General features: G+C 39.2%; 1 protein-coding gene and 1 long non-coding RNA gene across 4 annotated transcripts in view; one reads left to right on the top strand and one right to left on the bottom strand.

The window, feature by feature from the left end:
* Positions 1-23,670, bottom strand: part of greb1l (GREB1 like retinoic acid receptor coactivator) — a 114,899-nt gene that overhangs the window by 6,219 nt on the left and 85,010 nt on the right. For 2 of the 3 annotated variants that reach the window (XM_049482837.1, XM_049482836.1), the window contains 23 exons: positions 22,796-22,936; positions 21,625-21,735; positions 21,389-21,529; positions 20,658-20,843; positions 19,136-19,438; positions 17,235-17,363; positions 16,908-17,042; positions 16,121-16,318; positions 15,074-15,254; positions 14,674-14,863; positions 12,621-12,757; positions 11,274-11,607; positions 10,720-10,835; positions 10,370-10,623; positions 8,802-9,379; positions 7,578-7,680; positions 7,313-7,468; positions 6,297-6,442; positions 5,414-5,575; positions 4,681-4,885; positions 4,291-4,459; positions 2,780-2,980; positions 891-1,032 (listed from right to left, as the gene is read on the bottom strand). In XM_049482837.1, the coding sequence (XP_049338794.1) occupies positions 891-1,032; positions 2,780-2,980; positions 4,291-4,459; positions 4,681-4,885; positions 5,414-5,575; positions 6,297-6,442; positions 7,313-7,468; positions 7,578-7,680; positions 8,802-9,379; positions 10,370-10,623; positions 10,720-10,835; positions 11,274-11,607; positions 12,621-12,757; positions 14,674-14,863; positions 15,074-15,254; positions 16,121-16,318; positions 16,908-17,042; positions 17,235-17,363; positions 19,136-19,438; positions 20,658-20,843; positions 21,389-21,529; positions 21,625-21,735; positions 22,796-22,936 (4,418 nt within the window). The remainder of the gene's footprint in view (positions 1-890; positions 1,033-2,779; positions 2,981-4,290; positions 4,460-4,680; positions 4,886-5,413; positions 5,576-6,296; positions 6,443-7,312; positions 7,469-7,577; positions 7,681-8,801; positions 9,380-10,369; positions 10,624-10,719; positions 10,836-11,273; positions 11,608-12,620; positions 12,758-14,673; positions 14,864-15,073; positions 15,255-16,120; positions 16,319-16,907; positions 17,043-17,234; positions 17,364-19,135; positions 19,439-20,657; positions 20,844-21,388; positions 21,530-21,624; positions 21,736-22,795; positions 22,937-23,670) is intronic. The other variant, XM_049482838.1, reaches the window with a different exon arrangement.
* LOC125803970 (uncharacterized) lies at positions 12,926-15,127 on the top strand. The gene is made up of 3 exons (XR_007440432.1): positions 12,926-13,302; positions 14,676-14,895; positions 14,996-15,127. It is a non-coding gene; the product is annotated as an uncharacterized LOC125803970 (long non-coding RNA).

Here is a 23,670-nt window from a genome sequence, read left to right as displayed (position 1 = left end):
TTGGTGGTTTGATGGTTTGTGATCATCCATCTTCCTCTTGATTATATTCCAGAGGTTTTTAATTTGATATTTTCCAGAGCTGTATATATGATGTAGGTAAATTTGGTCCTGGGGGGCGGAGTCAACAGTATGGGGATTAACCTGCTCACACCTGAATACACTCACCTGTTCATTACCAGCTTTAGTGGGTAATGCTAATTAACCAGCTTGTTAATTAGCATCAGAAACTCCGCCCCCTCAGTTCCCTACTCTTGTTCTTTATATGGTATACTTTCAGTCAGGGGGAAGCAGACTGGCGCCCTCTACTGGCCAGAAACAGAATTATCTCAAAATCAACATGACTGCAAATAAATCTGGGCAAAACTCCAGACCCAGAATAAGGGGAGGGGCCAGAAAGATTATGAAAATAGGTGTAAAACAAATAATTGTGATTGTCCAATGAAATACATTTATCTCCATTTTGCGGAATTTCTATTGGCCCATTTATTAAGAAAATTTGGCACAGTATAAAAAACATAGTTTGTGTTCAAATTATGTGGTAAATGATAATAATAAAAAAAAGATGCTTGTTTTTTTTCTTTGTTTTTGCAATACAATAAATATCACTTATTTTATTTGTGTAAAAATATGATAAACATATTATGTCAACATTATTATTTTTCATTAGTTTAAAAACATTAATATAAATTAATTATAAGACTAAAAAAAGGACTAAATATTACTAATTAGGGAAAAAAAATGACAAAACTAATTTTAAAACAATTTTATAAGGGAAAAATGATTTAAATATACTTCTTATACAAAAAAATATATATATATATATATGCATTATGTAGCTAAAACACTGCATCGAGTGTGTGTGTGCGGTGTGTGTGTGTTAGAGTGTGTACCGTGTGTTTGGGTTTGATGATCATGGCTTTATGGCCGCCGGTTGTGATGTGTTTCTTCATGGTACTGAAGTTATTAAAGCGACAGATCAGGAGACCACTGCTGTTCACCCTCAGATTAAAATCCACCTCCTCACACATAAACCTATAAACACATTATACAGCATTATAGAGCTTTATATATATACACTTCCTGTAGTGTATTAAAGTCTGTCAGAATGAGCGTGTTGTGGATCATATGAACATTATAGAGCATTATAGAGTGCCCCCTACACTTCCTGTAGTGTATTACAGTCTGTCAGAATGAGCATGTTGTGGATCATATGACTGTTATAGAGCATTATAGAGTGCCCCCTACACTTCCTGTAGAGTATTACAGTCTGTCAGAATGAGCATGTTGTGGATCATATGAACATTATAGAGCATTATAGAGCGTCCCCTACGCTTCCTGTAGTGTATTACAGTCTGTCAGAATGAGCATGTTGTGGATCATATGAACATTATAGAGCATTATAGAGCGCCCCCTACGCTTCCTCTAGTGTATTACAGTCTGTCAGAATGAGCGTGTTGTGGATCATATGAACATTATAGAGCATTATAGAGTGCCCCCTACACTTCCTGTAGTGTATTACAGTCTGTCAGAATGAGCATGTTGTGGATCATATGACTGTTATAGAGCATTATAGAGTGCCCCCTACACTTCCTGTAGTGTATTACAGTCTGTCAGAATGAGCATGTTGTGAATCATATGAACATTATAGAGCATTATAGAGCGTCCCCTACGCTTCCTGTAGGGTATTACAGTCTGTCAGAATGAGCGTGTTGTGGATCATATGAACATTATAGAGCATTATAGAGCGCCCCCTACACTTCCTGTAGTGTATTACAGTCTGTCAGAATGAGCGTGTTGTGGATCATATGAACATTATAGAGCATTATAGAGCGCCCCCTACACTTCCTGTAGTGTATTACAGTCTGTCAGAATGAGCGTGTTGTGGATCATAGGAACATTATAGAGCATTATAGAGCGCCCCCTACGCTTCCTGTAGTGTATTACAGTCTGTCAGAATGAGTGTGTTGTGGATCATATGAACATTATAGAGCATTATAGAGCGCCCCCTACACTTCCTGTAGTGTATTACAGTCTGTCAGAATGAGCGTGTTGTGGATCATATGAGCATTATAGAGCATTATAGAGCGCCCCCTACGCTTCCTGTAGTGTATTACAGTCCTTCAGAATGAGCGTGTTGTGGATCATATGAACATTATAGAGCATTATAGAACGCCCCCTACGCTTCCTGTAGTGTATTACAGTCTGTCAGAATGAGTGTGTTGTGGATCATATGAACATTATAGAGCATTATAGAGCGCCCCTTACACTTCCTGTAGTGTATTACAGTCTGTCAGAATGAGTGTGTTGTGGATCATATGAACATTATAGAGCATTATAGAGCGCCCCTTACACTTCCTGTAGTGTATTACAGTCTGTCAGAATGAGTGTGTTGTGGATCATATGAACATTATAGAGCATTATAGAGCGCCCCCTACACTTCCTGTAGTGTATTACAGTCTGTCAGAATGAGTGTGTTGTGGATCATATGAACATTATAGAGCATTATAGAGCGCCCCTTACACTTCCTGTAGTGTATTACAGTCTGTCAGAATGAGTGTGTTGTGGATCATATGAACATTATAGAGCATTATAGAGCGCCCCCTACACTTCCTGTAGTGTATTACAGTCTGTCAGAATGAGCGTGTTGTGGATCATATGAGCATTATAGAGCATTATAGAGCTCCCCCTACGCTTCCTGTAGTGTATTACAGTCTGTCAGAATGAGCGTGTTGTGGATCATATGACTGTTATAGAGCATTATAGAGCAGTATGTACTCACCGGTTGAGGTCGTACTGGACGTTCTGCGTGAGATCTACGTTGAGGAGGATGAAGTCGTGGAGGTGGCAGCGGCTGAACGCAGATCCAGAGCTCACGCTCTTACTGCTCCAACTCCGCACTCCACACACTGCGTAGTCACTCAGCTTCGGACTCGACTCCATCCGGAGCATCACCGACTTCAGAGACACGTTCACCACCTCACTACAGAGAGAGACAGACAGAGAGAAAGACAGACAGAGAGAGAGACAGAGAGATTCACTGCATTGCCAAAGGTGATGCATTCATCCACCCACCTATCCATCAATACATCCATTCATACATTTATCTATACATGTATTCATCCATCCATAACCCAACCATCAACTCTACATCCAACCATCCAACTTCCAACCATCCATCTACACATCCAACTATCCATTCATCCACCCACTCACTCACCCATCCATCCAACTTCCAACCATCCATCTATACATCCAACTATCCATTCATCCACCCACTCACTCACCCATCCATCCAACTTCCAAACATCCATCTATACATCCAACTATCCATCCATCCACCCACCTATCCATCAATACATCCATTCATACATTTATCTATACATATATTTATCCATCTCCCATCCATCCATCTCAACATCCAACCATCCACCAACTTATCCATCAATACATCCATCCATACATTTATCTATACATTCAACCTCCATCCATCTATTCATCCAGCCATCTATACATCCAACATCCATCTATTCATCCAGCCATCTATACATCTATTTATCCATCCATCCATACATCCATTAATCGATCCAGTAATACATCCACCCATCAATCAACCCATCCCTCTATATACATATACAACCATCCATATATTTACCTATATGTTCATCTATCCATCAATCCAACCAAATATACAACCACCTATTCATATTCCACCCTTCCATCTTTCTTATTAATCTATCCATTCAACCATCCTCCCCAATAAACATTCATTCATCTATCCACTGATTCTCCATCCTCTATACATATATTCATCCATCTCGACATCCAACTATCCACCCACTTATCCATCAATATATCCATCCATACATTCATCTATACATTCAACCTCCATCCATCTATTCATCCACCCAACCATCAATCTCTACAACCAACCAACCTTCCATACGTCAATTAACCCATCCCTCTATATATATCCAACCATCCATATATTTACCTATATGTTCATCTATCCAACAATCCAACCATATCATATCATACAACCACCTATTCATAATCCACCCTTCCATCTTTCTTATTCATCTATCCATTCACCCATCTTCCCTTATATACGTTCGATTATCTATATCCACTGATTCTCCATCTACCCACCGTCTATACATCTATCAACCCACACTTTCACAGATTTCATCCATACACTCATCAATCTATACATTTACTCATCCATCCATTCTTCCCTCTATAAGTGTGTGTGTGTGTGTGTGTGTGTGTGTGTGTGTGTGTTTGTGTGTGTACCTGTTGCCGTTGGGTCCAGGTGTGTGTGTGTTCCACAGAACGCAGGAATCGTCCATGATGAGAATGAAGGGCCAGACGTCCTGCCTGCGGACGCCCTGCTCCTCCAGCCGGTTCCTCTCCAACTCCAGGTTATGATACGACAACTCCTTTATCATAAACCGAGCCGCACCTGATACACACACACACACACACACATAGTAGTGTTAATTTAATGTACATTATTCTGTGACGATAGAAAAAACTGATGGACGTTATCAAAAATGGTATTTAATTATTTCATAAGCTAAATTTTAAAATATGTCCAAAAATGTATGTATGACAATATATCAATTTGTCCAAAAAATTGCAGCAGTATTATATTTCCTGGTTCTGTTAATCTCCGGTACTCACCCACTCCGGAGGCGTTGAACACGGCGGGCAGCACCAGCAGGATGTGGTTGGGCCAGTACTTCCTGTAGAGCGGCATCTCGTTCTGCTTCACCACTAAAATGTGCAGATGCTCCGCCCCCTCCATGGCGTGGTACAGGTTCAGCAGCCCGTGCTCCTGACGACCCGTAGTGGGAGTGAAGATCGGACTCTTCAGCAGGTCTGAATCCTGAGAACGAGAGACCGTTTACTTACTGGACACTTTATCGGAAACACCTGCTCTACCACCTTGTGCTTCAACTTGCTCAGTGTGGCCACTTAATTGGAAACACCTAATCTACCACCTTAAGCTCAGTGTGGCCACTTTATCCGTAACACCTACTCTACCACCTTGTGCTTCCACTCACTCACTCAGTGTGGCCACTTTATCAGAAACACATACTTTACTTTCACCTTGTGCTTCCATTCACCTCGCTCAGTGTGGCCACTTTATTGGAAACACTTGCTCTACCACCTTGTGCTTCCACTCACCCTTATTCAGTGTGGCCACTTTATCGGAAACACCTACTCTACCATCTTCTGCTTCCACTCACTCATTCAGTGTGGCCACTTTATTGGAAACACCTACTCTACCACCTTGTGCTTCCACTCACTCAGTGTGGCCACTTTATTAGAAACATCTTCTCTACCTACCACCTTGTGCTTCCACTTATTTGCCACATTATTAGGAACGCTGTATTGATGAATCAGTTCTGACCTGTTGGGAGATTAGCGGTAGCCTCATGCTCTCGAGGTGGCGCCCCTGCTGGCTGAAGACGAAATGACGCTCTTTGGTTTTGGGGATGACGAAGTGGAGCTGCACCTCCTCCCCCAGCATCGAGGAGCAGAAGGTGAACGCGTGGAACGTGCAGTCAGACAGCTGAGAACACACACACACACACACACACACACACACACACACTGTTATTACAATCCGTTATTCATCTATAGATTTATTTAAAAGTTTGAAACGTTTTTCTACATAGTAAATGAATAGTAAAGTGATCTATTAGATTATAAAGAAACACATAATGAATCATGTAGTAACTTAAAAACAGTGTTAAACAAACCTAAATACTCTGTGAAGAAGTATTTAATCTGGGAAGCTGTTTGTTAACTTTTGGTTTCTAAGGCTGGCAACTCCTGATGAGTGCCATTTCCATCATTATAATGTTTTTGATGGTCTTTGCAGTAACTGCACTTGAGGACACTTCCAAAGTTCTGAAAATTCTTCTTTTTTCATATTAACTGATCTTAATTTCTTACTAAAGTATATTTTTTTCTTTATTTAGTTGAGTATTTGTTTCTTCTCATAACCTGGATTCGAACATTACTCAAATATTCACTATTCACTGTATACCTGTAACTCTACCTCTTCACTACTTTACTTTAACTGATGCTCTCAAACTTTACATTAAGAGACAAGAAATTCAAGTAATTAACTCTTGATGAGTTCAGCACAGCTGTTAACTGAAAGACTGAATTCCAGGTGACTCTACCATTAATCTACAACACAGAACATCTATTAATGTATAAATCCACCAATCACAGTGTTACAAGGGGTCCAACCAATGAGGTTTGAGTATGAGGGTGTGACTCACCGGTCGGGCGGGGCCGGGTTCACTGTAGTGGTGGCACTGCTCGCAGTGGTGAAATGCATTGTGGGCCGCAAACATGCTGAGTCTGATGGAGACGGTGTTCCTCTTTACTTCTTCTCCACTGTCCTCACACTTCTCTCTCTTCAACCCTGCAGCACACACACACACACACACACAGAGTATATTTATATAAATAAATATAAATATATATACTTTCTTCGTTCATAACTGTTACAAAACAATACATTTAATACACCATAATAATGTAGTAAAAGATCTGATTTTGTAGCACATAATCTTATCGTTTTTAATATATGTAACAACCATTATTGTAGTGTAATTTAAGGTATTAGTTTATTATAGAATTGTATATTATGGTTAATCATCATCATAATTACATTCTAAGGATGTTTTTTTTTTTTCAGATTGGGTAAATGTAATAAAGCCGGTGAAATAAAAAAAAAAATCTAAAAACATACAGTACCAATCAAAAAAGTTCTTTATTTCTACTGTTGTACTACATTATATATTAATATTAAAGCCTTAAACACTATGAAGGAACACTTATGCAGTTATATAGTATATCATAAAAACAGTGTTTGGCTTATAGACACCTGTAATAGAACGGATGGATGGAATTATAGTAAAATTGGATGGATAGTATAATTATTGGGCATCAAAGATAAATGTGATGCTGAGAAGAATCTAAATTATAAAACATATTCTGGCTTATTTAACACTTTTTTTTTTGTTTACTTCATAATTCCATAATTTCATTATTTAGATGTCTTTAATATTAGAATATAAGTGTTGTCTTTAATACCTACAACATAGAAAATAATCGAAATAAAGAATAAAAACATTAAATTAGAAGGGGTGTGTTCAATGTTAAGATTTAAGCATTTAAAAGTGTATTAAAAGTTTTAAAAAGAGTAAGATATTAGTAGTTAAAAGCTAGATAAAGTTAGGAGGAGTTAAAGTAAAGTTAAGGAGTAAAATCTGAGGGAGTGTTTTCTCACCGTTTATTCTCTGCAGATTTGCTCCTGAGTAAACAGCACTGCAGCGTCTGAACTTCGGGTCTCGAGGGCAGGAGTCGAACGCCATCTTCTGAATGTCCTCCAGGTCCGGCCACTGCAGGACGCTGGACACCGGAGCTTCAGGACCCTCCGCTACAGCTGCAGGACAGAGAGAGGGGTCAGGAGAGTTCATCACAGGTTCATATATGGTTATATATCATTTACAGATACAGATTTAGAATATAATATAATAGAACTGGACTCTTACCTTCTTCTAACTCCTCCTCGTCATACACGTCCACCTCCAGCAGGCGGATCAGCATTCGGAACAGAATACGCAGAAACTGCAGGTACGCACCCGTCTTACCCACCTACAATGCACGCATACATATATACATATATATTACAGCTCTGTTATCATTTCATAGAAATAGGGAATTGTGGTAAACTGAAATTCTGGTGCTGTCATCTTGCTGATTGCATGCGATCATTTGGGTTTTCTCCGGGTCTATGTTACCTTCTGTCTCTCTCCCTTTACTTAGGCTGTTATAATCAGATCTGAGAACCAGAGTCTGATCACAATATATTTAAACATTTCATTCACACTCTTTTCCAAAATATAAGCAAAATATGCCATTTTTTAAGAAAAGCTTAACTGCATAGAGACGCCAATCAGAACACACACACCCTAAAGGGCAATAAAACAAGTTTATCCTGCTTTTTGATTTTTCCAAAGAAAGCCTTCTACAAGATTTTTGTAGAACATTCCTGTGAGAATTTGATTGCATCTCCAATAAACTCCCAATTCAAGAGTCCTAAGGTGGTCCTATTCTATTGGCAGAAATTCTGCCTCCGTGTCTTTGCTACCTTCTGGATCTCTCCCCTTTAGTTAGACTGTTATAGTCAGATCTTTTACAGTCTGATCTGATTTTATCTAAACAAACCACTTACGTATCACTCTATTCCAAAATATACATAAAAAATATGCCAAAGAAGACCCATATTTATGAAACATAACTATGTTTCTACTGTCCTGACAAAGAAGACTATGCACTAGATTTTGGAGAACTCCATAATACAAGAGAGAACACAGATCCAACTTATTCTGTTTAAGGGAGTCCTATTCTATTGGCAGTACTTCTGCCTTAGTGTCTATGTTACCTTCTGGCTCTCACCCTTTAGTTAGGCTGTTTTATTCAGATTTTATCAGAAAAGGACATTCACTTTTTATTCCAAAATATATGTGAAATATGCCAAAAAAAAGACCCATATTTATGAAACGTAACTACATTTCTACTGTCCAGACAAAGAAAGCTTTGTACTTGATTTTGGAGAACACTGCTGTGAGGATTTGATTGCATGATCACCACCCCACATCTCTCAAAACTCCAGATTTTTTCCATTTAAATTGGGTGGAGCTCCATAATTCAAGAGAACACAGATCCAGACACATTTTTATACATTTTCTGAGGTGTTTTCTGGAGGTTCTGACCTGTGGGGGTCCGCTCAGCAGGAGTCTGCGGGGGTGGACGGTGCCGGGGCCGGTGTAGTCGGCGTGCTGGGGCCGGGCCGTGGTCCACTGCCTGTAGTAGAGGGACTGTTCGGCGGGGCCGAGGTGGTGCGGGACGGGGGGTCTGAGGGGTCCGGACCAGGCCAGGTCTCCGTGAGGGAGGAGGGAACCAGAGCTCAGCTGACCCGGAGTCTCCGGCACCAGCAGCCGGTACCCAGCCTGAGACAGAACCACGGTCCGGGGGAACACCCGCGGCCTCCGGGAGCTCTGAGTGGACTGGGTGGGTCTCTGAGCTCCGGGAGAGGCGGAGGAGGTGGTGGAGGAGGTGGAGGAGGAAGAGGAGGATGAGGAGGAGGAGAAAGAGGGCGGGGCTGAGGAGCAGGTGGAGGTGGGAAGCCCCTGGGAGTCGCACTCCTGTTTGAGGCGGTGAGGGGAGGTGCTGGAGTCCGTGAACACGCTGGTACTGGCTGCTTCAGTGTGGGAGGAGGTGGAGCTAGAGAAGGGTTTGTGGGAGGAGTCAGGAACGCTGGAGGAGGTGACGTTGTTTTCTGTAAGGGAGCCTGAAGAGAGAGAGTTTAGTATAAAGGTGAGTTAAATACAGGTGAGCTTCAACATACTGACCAATCATCAGTGATCTGATTAATATGACTGATCTGATTCATTATTAATATGACTCATTACTGATCTGATTCATTAGTAATATAACGAATTACTGATCTGATTCATTAGTAATATGACTCATTACTGATCTGATTCATTAGTAATATAACGAATTACTGATCTGATTCATTAGTAACACGACTCATCACTGATCTGACTCATTAGTAATATAACTCATTACTGATCTGATTCATTAGTAATATGACTCATTATTGATCTGATTCATTAGTAATATGACTCATTATTGATCTGATTCAGTATTAATATGACTCGTTACTGATCTGATTCATTAGTAATATAACGAATTACTGATCTGATTCATTAGTAATATGACTCATTATTGATCTGATTCAGTATTAATATGACTCATTACTGATCTGATTCATTAGTAACATGATTCATTACTGATCTGATTCATTAGTAATATGACTCATTACTGCATTAGTGATTCCTTTCCTTAAGGATTCGGCTTGTTAGCTATTCATTATAACAACGATATGGCTCATTAAATATCTGGCTCATTATTGACTCAGTTCATATGTGATTGATTCAATTTATACGTGATTTGGTTCATTAGTGATTCAATTCATTAGCAATAAGGCTCACTTTTCATTTGGTTCATTAGTGATTCAGTTAATCAGTTATCTGGTTAATAAGTGATTCAGTTAATTAGTGATTCAATTCATCCGCAATATGGCTCAATTTTAATTTGGTTCATTAATGATTCAGTTAATCAGTTATCTGGCTGATTATTGACTCGGTTAATCCATTATTTGGCTAATTAGTGATTCATATAATCAGTGATCTGGTAGTTTAGTGATTTGTTTTATTATGGATTTAGATCATCAGTAATCTGGATGTTTATTGATGTGTGTGGTGCTATGTCTCACCGGATGCCCTGGTGGTGGCACTGCCGTTACTGGGCGGTCTCTCCAGTTCCATCTGCAGCTCGTCCGGCTCTGCACTTCTTTCTTCCTCGTCCTCCTCTTCCTCCCGCCGCTCCTCCTCCCTGCCCGCGGGAGCCACGGCGTCGGGGATCACGCTGCGGGTCACGTACGAACAGGCCACGCCCACTTCCTGCTCCAGAGCCGAGCGGGTCAGGTAGCTGGAGTCGATCAGACGCAGGTCACAGTACTTCAGAGACCTGGACACACACACAGGTGTGTATTTAGCATTTATTTATATACGTGTCTTTAATTAGCTTCAAGGTGAGGGGTCATGTGACCGAGCTGCTGTTTACCTGGGGAAGGTTTCTCCCAGAGGATCTTTCCCCGTCAGGATCACGATACAGGGCAGATCCTCCAGATCCTCGTAGGTGAGCGGGACCCAGTCCTCGTTCTTACAGCCACGCCACGCCTACACACACACACACGATAAGTGTACATAAACTTCTGTTGATATAAAATGCTTCTCTGGTGAGCTTTTGTTTACATTGCTCCCCCTCTCTCTCTGTCGGAATCTCGTTCTTGGGCTTCCTATCTGCTTATAAGGTTGTTTTTTTCCCGGCCGTGTCCCAATTCACTAGCCGGGGCAGCGGTAGTGTATTGGATCGCAACCCTGATGACACGGGTCGTTTATTTATTTTTTCTTTTCTTCTTAGGTTTACCTGCTTTGAGATCAACTGTTCTGCAATTGGGTTCAACAACCCTCTGGGCTGGAGAGCTACTAGTCTGTAGCGCTCCATCCCATTACACTTTATTTAACAAAACAGTTTTTGTGGCCACGTAATGGCTTGGAAAATATCCTGATATATACAGTGTGTGTGTGTGTGTGTGTGTGTGTGTGTGTACTCACCCTCAGTCGTGTGCAGAAGTGTTTAGGGAGGCTGATCTCGGCGGCCGGTCCTCCGAGCAGCACGGCGAATCTGTACTGCAGCCCCAGCCTCTCCTGCGCCTCCTCCAGCCGCTCCCGCGCCAACCGCGCCAGCTGCAGCGAGGGCACCCGCACCAGCAGCATGTGGCCCCGCCCCCCGCGCCCGCCGCACCGCAGCACACACTCCACCATGGCCAGGGTCTGAGGGGTCACGTGATCCCGCAGCGACGGGCATACGGTCAGGGCCATCAGAGCCTCGGTGTACTGCTGGATCAGCAGATAACTCCTCACCACCATACTGTGCAGCTGAGGGTGCCTGTAATACAATCAATTACAATATAATATAATATAACATAACACCTGTCTAATCTCATTATTATAATATACAATAATAATCTAATACAATATCATAATCATACTGTGCAGCTGAGGGTTAAATTTAATTACAATATAATACAACATAACAGCCATCTAATCTCAGTATTATAAGATAAAATAATAATCTAACTCAATATAATATCATAAAATATTATATATATTCTTTATAACAGTCGAATATATATATATATATATATATATATATATATATATATATATATATATATATATATATATATATATATAACCCACAGGATAATCCAGTTTATTTCCTCTAATCCACTATAACCCACAGCAACCACCTGGGAAACCATAGCATGATACAATACAAGCCAAGAGGAATACTACAAAACTATCTAATCTAATCTGATCTAATTATATAATTGATAATATATCAGATAATATAACAGTGTTATATTGTGACCATCAAGGATGCTTAGCTTAGTATAATATATATTATTATTTGGATCTATTGTAAAATAACGTAGATCAGAAATGCGTATATTATATTATATATTATCATTTGGGAAGACTATAAAAATGAAGTAATCAAATCTAATCTTAACTAAAATAATATAAGACATAATATAATATAATATAATGTAATATAATATAATATAATAATAATTTGAGGAATTTTAAATAACGTAATCAAATTTAATCTGATCTAAAATAATATAACAAAAAGTGACCGTCAGAAATGCATAATATCATATATCATATCATATATATCATATACAACCCAAAAGTGATACTATAAAACTATAAAAGCTAATGTAATCTAATTTAATTCAATCTAATCTAATCTAAAATGTTTTTACAAAAATTATATATATATATATATATATATATAATAATATAGCCAACTGGGGACAATATAATCAAATCTAATTCAATGTAATACTAATATATTTACTAATTGTAATATATTTAATTATTATGTTTACGTACCGCTCCAGCAGTGCGCTGACCATCCTCTCGAAGGCGTCGTCACAGCGCAGGATGGGGCTGGCCACGCCCCACTGCAGTGAGCGGCTGTAGTCCTTCAGCCCGAAATACAGCAGGTCCTTATGGGACGGCTCCCCCTGCTGGAGCGGAGAGAGATCAGTGAGCTTTTGTAGCATTTAGATCAAAGGGTCTGTATAAATTACTGTATAAACTATAGATTATACTTTATAAATATGGGGATTATTTCTCAGGAAAATTACTAATACAAGTATGATTTACTAATATTATCAGTAGGTGTGATGTTAAAATAAATGATGAGTAAATGATTAGATGAGTACTAGTAGAAACTAGAGATGGGACCGATCCGATACAATATCGGTATCAGGGCCGATACTGACTTAATCCGACGAATCGGATATCGGGCGGGCGCTGCCGATCCACTTACCGATCCATATTCCAGTCCAAAGCTTGAGCTGAACAATAAATCCGCCATAACGTTAACACAAAACGCATCCCTGATCAGGATTCCAGTTTAACAGTTTACCCTGAACCCCCAGCAGCTTCAGTCTGCGGGTGACTGAGTAACTTTAGCTGTTTATCTACAAAAAAAGTCCATTATCTGGAGAGTTTTCACTTTGGAAACGCTGTACAGCAGAACGGTACACGTAAAGTCAGCGTCTGAGAGGTAAACAGATTAACACCAGCAGTCTGTTAGCCTAGCTAGCATTAGCACTGAACTGAACTGCAGCTGCATTCCGGTGTTGTGAAGGTATGAACTAACTTACAGACTGGAGTAAACTATATTCATAATCCACATATCATATAAAACCACATCATCTACAAACACTAACCAGCACAAACACACCCATCTGTTATTAAAAAACAGTCATTAATTTAGTTCGGAAATACAGTTAGCATCGCCAGTTAGCCGTTAGCCATCTCCATTAAGATCTGCAGTCTGTTAGCCTAGCTAGCAAAATCATTCCGGCATTGTGAATGTAATAAATAACTATCTTAAGTGAACTACAGCCATAATCCACATCTAATATCAAACCACAGATGCTACCAACCCTAACCAGCACTAAGAAATCAATCTGTTATTAAAAAACAGTGATTAATTTAGCTCGGAAATACAGTTAGCATCGCCAGTTAGCCGTTAGCTATTGCAGCTAATCCTCTATGCTACCTGTCAAAATAAAAGTCTCCTGCACAACCGTTGCAAAAAATGCCCTGAATTTAATATTTAACGTATTTAATATTTTACTTTTTTTTATATTTAATAAAAATTCAAACATTTTATTTGAAAGGAAACTATTGTGTAATTGCATATGAAGTGTGTCAAATAAATGACTTTTGAATGCATTTACATTAAATGCACCTGTGGATACTCTTAAAAGGGCTGTGTGGTCTGTTTCAGCCTCATTATTTAACCTTAATCATAGTACTATTAATAAACTAAAAGTATCGGTGTTTGTATCGGTATCGGCAATCTTATATCAGTTTTATATCAGTATCGGATCGGAGCTGAAAAAAGTGTATCGTCCCATCACTAGTAGAAACATTATAGCTTCATGGCTTCAACACTGCTAAACCCAGCTGTTACCATAGTGGCTAACCTACAGTAGTGAGTCCTAAAAGTAGATAAAGAGAACCCAGGTAAACAAGACAAATGAGACAAAAACATTATATAGTTCCATTAATTAGCCAGATGCAGCACAAAAGGCCCAAACTACTACTAAACACTACCACCACCATGTTTCACAGACTGGGCAAGGTTCTTATGCTGTAATGCAGTGTTTTTTCCTTTTTTCAAACAAAGAAAAGTTATATTTTGGTGTAATCCGTGCATAAAAAACATTCTTTTAATTGTTTTATAGATTGTTAGCAAACTGCAGATGAGCAGCAACGAACATTAGCATTAGCCAATGTGAGAGAGAGATAGAGAGAGAGGCCTTCGGTTGCTTAGAAGTTACCCTGAGGTCCTATGAGACCTTGCTGACTATTATTATTAATACTAACATCATGAATGTGTGAGTGGTCAGGTGTCTGTACTCACAGGTGTGTGATTGGTGGGCCAGTGGACCTCGTTGTGGACGCTGATCCGTGATTGGTGGCTCTGCAGGGTGAAGGGGAAGGAGCTGACCTGCAGAACCAGAACGTTCTCTGCGTCTAGAACCTCAGAACAGTTCACCACGCGGTCCGCCAGACCCTGCAGCTCCCCGTGAGACGCCGAGCCCGACATAGAACTGAGAGCGAGAGAAAGAGAGCTGTTAGGAAGGTCATTTAATCCTATACAATATAATATTATTTCTATTATTAATTCTATGCATTTCAAGCATAACATTATTATATCCGTTATTTATATATCTTTGTTTCAGCTCCACTGATCGTATATAAAACCTGTGATTATGGAATGGAAGTCAGAAATGAGAAAGGTGTAATGTAGTGATCAGTACCCGGTCAGGTCCACGTGTGAGTTGTCGTGGATCAGGACGAACAGCGTGTACGGGTTCTGCTGCACCTTCCTCATAAACGCCTCCATCCTGGTGTGAATCTCACTGTCCAACCGAGCCACGTACTTCTCCGCCTTCTGCTGCGCCGAGGAGGAGTCCTCCATCCCCAGATCCACCAGCACACCTGATTAACACACACACACACACACATTTAATACTACATGACAACAAGTATATATATATATATATATATATATATATATATATATATATATATATATATATATATATATATATATATATATATATATATATATACCAAGTTATACCAAATAAATAAATTAATATGAATACATATTAATATGAATGTTGTGTCCTTTAATGCATTTATCTTTAAAAATGTATTTTAATTTATTGATTTCTACTTTCTACTTCACTTCTAGGAGTGTCCTAGTGATCTCAGGTGAGCTCAGGTGAATTCCTGGGAGTTCAGTTGAGCTCTGGTCAGTCCTGGGAGGCTTGGCTGAGCTCAGATGAGTAGTTGGAAGCTTATTTGAGTCACTGGGATCTTAGGTGAGTCCTGGGAATCTAACGTGAGCTCAGGTGAGTCCTGAAGAGCCCAGGTGAGTTCTGGGGAGCTAAGATGAGCTCTGGTCAGTCCTGGGCATCTCAGGTGAGTCCTGGAGAGCTCAGGTGAGTCCTAAAGAGCCCAGGTGAGTTCTTGGAAGCTAAGGTGAGCTCAGGTGAGTCCTGGGCATCTCAGCTGAGTCCTGGAGAGCTCAGGTGAGTTCTCAGAAGCTATGGTGAGCTCTGGTCAGTCCTGGGAAGCTCAGGTGAGTAATTGGAAGCTCATCTAAGTCACTGGGATCTTAGGTGAGTCATGGGAAGGATCTCACGGGAGCTCAAATGAGTTCTTGGGATCTTAGTTGAGTTCTCAGTAGCTCAGGTAAATCATTGGGATCTCAGCTAAGCTCAGGTGAGTAATGGGAAGCTCAGTTGAGTCCTGGGGATCTCAGGTGAGCTCAGGTAAGTGTGTATCTAAGGTCTCACCTGATTGGCGGATGCGTCGGGCCGTCTGATGGAGCAGCACAGTTGACGGAGGCACCAGCACCAGGAAGTCCACCTTGCAGAAGCGGCCGAGGTCCAGACTGTGGCTGCCGGAGTCGGCGATACCGCAAACCAGAGAGAGCAGACTGCGCGCCACGCTGAGCTGAGGAGGATTAATCTGAAACACCTCGCTCTGCAGCTCTGAGGAACAAACACACACCAAATACACATTTATTACATATATATATATATATATATATATATCCTCCTGAGACTCAGACTTTTGCTTAGTGTGTATTTTAAATTTATCCTAGCTATTTGAGATTAGCAGGACCTACCAAGCATAAAAAAACTAAACTTTGCCTTTGTACAGGAAACCTGGAAATCAGGAAATTTTGCAACAAAAAAAAAACAATGTCCTTATATGGGGACAGTAGTAAAATGATTAAAATGATCCTTGCCATTTGGGATCAGAAGGACCCAACTCTACAATAAGTAAAATTAACTACTTTTAAACATGAAATTCAATGAGAATTGTTACCTGGACCATTTATCTGCCTGGACTGGCTGTAAAAACTTTTGATTGGGATTCCCGACATCTTTTTTTTTTAAATTGAGTATAATGTTGTTATGTGAACACTTGCTGATATGGGCAGTATTTCTATATGAGGCCAAAGGGTCAACGTTTTAATAAATTATCATATAATATATATATAGACAGAGATAAATATGTATATAGTTAGATAGACAGATAAATATAGACAGACAGAAAGACAGGTGGTGTACTAACCGTTGGCCGTGTCGGGCACCATGCCGGCCGCCTCCTCACAGTGGATGTACTCTGTAAGGTCGGAGTGGAAGGGCTGGACGACCTGCTGCTTCCTCCTCCGCTGATACCTGACCAGCTCCTTCTCCAGATCATCACCTGCAGATTCATCACATTCAGAACATTCAGCAGATCCAGGATCAGTACGGTTCTGCAGTTACAGCACAGGAATATCCAGCCCAGGACTGAACACAGCCCATCTATACCCAAAACCCAGTGATGCCCCAGCCCTCCGTAATCACGCTACACTGCGTACGGGTTCTACCAGACTACAGAAGGTTCTAGACTGACCCAGTGAGGTGTTGTTGAAGTGAGCAGCCAGAACCGAGACCTTCCCCGTGATAAGCTCATAACTGATCTCCTTCAGGAACTCGTTCGTGGTCAGCATGCCCTCCGCTAGCGCTCTGGACTGGTATTTACCTGAAAAACACACACACACAGGTATGAAACACAACGAAAGAATATGTATACAGGTATTAAGGAGCAGAAAAGCCACTACAGCCACTGAAGTACAGAGTTATACAGGAGTTTCAGTTTAGTTCTCCACCAGCAAGACTGGAGCAGCATTAGCATTAGCCGCTAATCGCTACATCCCTACTTCCGAGAATATTACCGGACTGTAGCTTGCTGCTACCCACCGCTAGCACTGCTGGAGCAGCATTAGCATTACCCGCAAACCGCGCTAGCTCTTCCGCTAGCAGTTAGCCACTAATGCTAATGCTCCAGCCTTAGCACTGGAGAGAATCAGGAATCTAAGCTTACTGTAAATAAACGGAAGCACTTTACTCCCTAAATACCTAATAATCAGTTTTCAGAAGAGAAATCTGTATAGATTAACATCCAGTGCTTATTTAACTTTAAAAGAAAGACTTTTTTTATTACAGTTTTGTTTACTTAGCTTAGCTTTACTTAGCTTAGTTAGCTAAGACCTGCTGAATTAGAAGTTCCTTATAGTGTCTCTTAAAATGCACCGTGTGTCTTATAGTGCGAAAAATACGATACTATAATTTATTGTAGCAACAATTTATTACATATTTATTTTTTTTATTCGTTTTGTTTTAATGTTAGACATCACAACCAAGAGGAATTCAACACAGCTAGCATGAATTAGGTCGTGAAATGTAGGTTTATACTGATGTTTGATACTGTGCCTGATATATGTAAACGAGCTCTGCTCTGATTGGTTGCCAAGTATTGTTCCTCATTAAAAAAAAACGGCTGTAGGTGAAAATGGCCCATAAATGCAAGTTCAATACAAGCCTTTATTCTTTACCCTTTAGTATTAATAAGTAAGCGCTGATCGCTAATTGGATACTCTATGCTGAAACACTCCTTATAACCTCAGTGTGAGTGGGCGGGGCTAAAACCACTAAAAAAGGTGAATATGGAAACTGTATATTTAGACCTGAAACAGGTACATACTGAGCTCTGTTCTAATTGGCTGCCTTATATTGTGCCTTATTAAAAAAGCAGTCTGTGCTGAAACACCCCTTATAACCTCAGTGTGAGAGGGCAGGGCTAAACGGCTGTAGGTAAAAAAGGTATATGTAAATGTAAATTTTTAAAACAGCTCATTTTAAGGCGAGTCTTTATTATTTACCCTTTAGTATTAAAAAGTAAACGTTTTACGTTTGGAAGGAGAAGATATTGTGTATTGTAAAGGAGCTCTTTCTGATTGGCTGCCGTATATTGTGCCTTATTTAAATAAAAAAAAAAAAACAGTCCGCACTGAAACACTACTTATAACTTCATTGTGAGTAGGTGGGGCTAAACTACTATACAGCTAATTCAAACAAGTCTTTATTCTTTACACTTTACTTTACATGTAAATGAGCTCTGTTCTGATTGGCTGCCGTACACTGTGCCTTCATTTAAAAAGCGGTCTGGGCTGAAACACCCCTTATAACCTCAGTGTGAGTGGGCGGGGCTAAACGGCTGTAGGTGAAACTGAAGGTTATGATATTTATGATATTTTTAGTGATATTATTTGTGATAATTCTGCGTGTAAATGAGCTCTGTTCTGATTGGCTGCCGTACACTGTGCCTTCATTTAAAAAGCGGTCTGGGCTGAAACACCCCTTATAACCTCAGTGTGAGTGGGCGGGGCTAAACGGCTGTAGGTGAAACTGAAGGTTATGATATTTATGATATTTTTAGTGATATTATTTGTGATAATTCTGCGTGTTCCTCACCGAGCACCATGATGCAGAAGTCGTTGGCGCCGCTGCCGGTGGTGTGGATGATGAGGACGTAGCTGGGCAGGCGCTGGTGCTGAGGGGGCGGGGTTTCGCTGAGGGAGCGCAGCGTCTCAGAGATGCCCTCGCCCAGCGAGCCCTGCATCACCAGCACCTGCACACTGCCCCCCGACACACTCGCCTCCAACCGCGCCAACCACGGCAACTGCAGCGGAGACACCGGGGGCCCGGGGGGGCCACACAGCACCGCCTTCAACACGATCTGCTCAAACTCCTCCCTCAGAGGAATCTGCTCACCGCCTAAACACACACACACATATACACACTGTTTAATAACACTGTTCATACTGTATTAATAATAACTATAATAATGAAGAGCAATACTGATCACTTACAAACACACACAAAAAAATATATAAAAATGTTTATATCATTGAATCAATTATATTTAATTTAATACGAACTATCTAATATTAATCATATTGTTTTATTCTTACTGTGTCCCTTTTTTATTTTAATATAAATCTTGTTTTAGTTTTATTGTATTCATATTTTTTTATTTGTTTTTAATTTTTTTCATACCTGTACGAAATATTAATTAATTATTGTTTTATATATTTTTTTCTTTCTTTCTTTTTCTTATTTTAATTTAATTTATTTGTTTCATTTATATTTATTTAATTATTTATTTATCATTACTTTAATTTTTTTATTCTAATGTTTCATAATTATTCATTTTATCATTTCTCATCATTTTCTCATCAACTTTTACAATTATCTTGTTACTTATATGTGTCAGTTTGTTTTTATGGTATTTTAGAATTTTCTGTTTTACATATATAATTTATTTATTTATATTAAATTTTGATTTAAAATGAGTTCTTATTTTATTTTTTTACTATTTTATTTCTTATAATTTCTTATTTATTATTAAATATTTTCAATCCCTTTGATGTTATAATGCTCGGCAACATTGTAAATGAGAGTCACCCTCAATGTTTTTCCAGAGTGAAAATAAAGGTTGATTGATTAATCTTAATGTTCTATTTCATTTTATTCTTCTTCTTCTTATTATTATTATTATTGAACTTAATGTTTATATTAATGAACATCTGTCTGTCTGTATGCACAGTGGAAGTGAATGTGTATATACATGTTTATATATATATATTGTATATACCTATGTATATATTATAGATATACTGCTAAGTTATAATAAACCTGCGTTCGTACACTTTCTGTATGGCTGGCAATCAGTTATCTTCTCAATATGCACGTAAACATGTGTTCATGGTTGTTTTTCTGTATTTAACTGCACTACCTTTATTACACACACACTAAAAAAGACTCTACTTTTATTATCGTATTTTTATCTGTATCATTTTATCCTATTCTTTTGTAAGTTTTGTGCACTATGTTTACCAGAATTTCTCTTTGGGATCAATAAAGTATCTATCTATCTATATGTAAGTGTGTGTGTGTGTGAGGGGTGTGCGTGTGTGTGTGTGTGTGTGTGTACCGAGGCGGGCAAGGTACTGCAGTGTGAGCAGGATGAGGGTCTCAGTGGAGGGAAGCTGATTGACAGTCAGACCCAGACTGGCCAGATTCTTCTCACTCAGCTGACTGCAGTTATAACAGCTGACCAGCAGGGGGCTCACCACCACGTCCCCCACATTACCGAAGAAATACGGCAACGCCCCCTGACCTGCAGACAGACAGAGAGAGAGAGTGAGACAGATCAGTACTCACACATGCAAAAATACAAAAATATATATATCAAACCAAACCAAACCAAACTGAACTGCTTGAATTTTTGCACCAGGAGTAAAGCAGCATAAAGTTATCCAAAAGCAGTGTGTAAGACTGGTGGAGGAGAACATGATGCCAAGATGTATAAAAACTGTGATTAAAAACCAACCAGGGTTATTCCACCAAATATTGATTATTTCTGAACTCTTAAAACTTTATGAATATGAACTTGTTCTCTTTGTATTATTTGAGGTCTGAAAGCTCTGCGTCTTTTTTATTATTATTTCAGTCATTTCTCATTTTCTGTGAATAAATGCTCTAAATGAGAATATTTTTATTTGTAATTTGGGAGAAATGTTGTCTGTAGTTTATAGAATAAAACAACAATGTTCATTTTACTCAAACATAAACCTATAAATAGCAAAATCAGAGAAACTGATTCAGAAACTGAGTTATATTTATATAAAAACACGCAGAACAGTAATTGAAGGTTTTTCTCACCGATCAGGATGACGGGTCGGACTCCTGAGTTGTTGAGCAGGTTGTCGGGGATGATCACCGTTTCTCCTGCTGTGATTGGCTGGGGCTGGATGACACCTGACACAGACAGAGGCTGCTGATTGGCCAGTGACAGCAGAGGACCTGGAACCAGAACCCTGGATCAGTACAGTCCAGCAGAGAGCAGAACTTCCACAACGTTCCTGATCAGACTGAGAGTGTGTGTGTGTGTGTGTTACCTGTACCGCAGGGCAGCGGGCGCACGGCGGGCACCGTGACGGGCACAGTGGAGGACGGGTGCCAACTGCGGTGTCTCTTCTTAGGGGGACCAGAGGACATGGCAGAGGATGCTGGGAAAATGAGTTCAAACAGAAAATTAAAATTTCTCTTAATACTATTATTACTAATACTATTACTAATACTTATTATTACAACTAATAATAATATTAATAGAACTATTACTACTTATAGAAGTAATGCTTTTACTACTTTTAGTAATACTATTGCTAATTAGTTATAATTATTATATTTAACTATTATTACTTCTACCAATATTACTACTACTTTTAATACTATTACTATCACTACTACTACTAGCTTTACAACTATAACTACTAGCCATTTAAAATGATAAAAATTCATACTACTATTTTTACAACAATTAGTTTTACTATTACTACCACTACAACTTTTTATGCATATAATTCTTACTACCCCTTCTAAATTAAAAATGACTACTACCACTACTTACTACTATTAGTTTTACTACTATTAGTGCTACTACATATTTTTATATGACTATAATTACTACTACCACTTTTAAATTTAACATGATTGAAATTACTACTACTACTATCCACTATAAAATCCTACCCCTTTTCATTTTAAAATGACCAAAATCAATACTACTATTTTACTTTTAGAACTATTAGTTTTACTATTGCTACCTCTACAAATGTTTATATGACTGAAATACTACCACTACTATTACTACCACTTCAGGATTACTAAAATCACTTCCACTTCTAATTAAAAAAAATACCAAGAATTACTACTAATTTTGGTATTGCTATTATTTCTACTACTACTTCTATAACTTATTTTACTATGACTAGTTTTAAAACTACTACAACCACTACTAATTTTAATATTACTATTACTTTCACTGCTCTTCCTGTCACTAACTTTTTAATTTTATTCCTACTTTTATCACAACTATTACAAACACTACAGCTTCTACCATTATTAATAATACTATTACTATTTTTACTACTGCTAATATGAATACTACTACTTATAATAATACAATAATTTTAATCTCTATAAGATCATAAAAGATTATAGGAATGTGTGTAATAATAAGAATATAATTGAGGATATTTATAATAATAATAATAATATTAATTTTACCTGGGCTGTCCCCCTGTTCAGGTGGCTGGTAGCTCCGGGTGGGCGTGGCCAGTGGGTTGATGTGGGAGGGGCTTTGGTGTGTGGGCCGACCTTCCAAGCTCAGGCCATTCGTCAGGCCATTAACTCTCAGAGCGGTGGGTACTGAACACACACACACACACACACACAGGAAAACACACACACACAGGAACACACACACACACACACAGGAACACACACACACACACACAGGAACACACACAATGATTTTAAATATTAACAACTCAGTTAAAGTACAGTGACCTTTTAGGCTCATGATCTCCTGAACCTAACACACTCTCATTAACACACACACACACTTTTAACACACAAACACACACACACACACACACACACACACACACACACAGAGCCTCATTCCTGGAGAAGAGCTTGAAGGACGAGCTATTGATTTCCAATACTATTGATAATGAACCTCTGCAGAGCACATCTCTCACACACAAAGAGAATGAATGAGTGTGTGTGTGTGTGTGTGTGTGTGTGTGTGTGTTTATACACAAATACAATCAGTGTGTGGTGTGTGTGTGTCGATCGCAGGGTGAAAGCAAATGGCTTTAAAAACTCATTACAGCTTTTTCCTATTGATTTTTAAGTGTGACAAAAGTGTTGGGACAGCTGCTCTTTATTCACTGTATCTTCTAAAATAAGCGTAATAAAAGGGTTTTTTCCTGCTTTTATTGGAGTAATTGCGTCTACTGTACAGAAAATACTTTATAGTGGATTCTGGACTCTCATAGCTGTGAGGATTTGATTGCATTCAGAAACACAGCTCAATACTGGTGGATTTACACCACTCTTTAGCCCACGCCTGGCATTAAAAATCATGGTGAAAAACG

The sequence above is a fragment of the Astyanax mexicanus genome, chromosome 8 (genome assembly GCF_023375975.1).
Source record: "Astyanax mexicanus isolate ESR-SI-001 chromosome 8, AstMex3_surface, whole genome shotgun sequence".
NCBI classification, from domain to species: Eukaryota; Metazoa; Chordata; class Actinopteri; order Characiformes; family Acestrorhamphidae; genus Astyanax; species Astyanax mexicanus.
The sequence above is the reverse complement of the archived record's forward strand: the minus strand, read 5'-3'. Positions and strand labels throughout refer to the sequence as shown.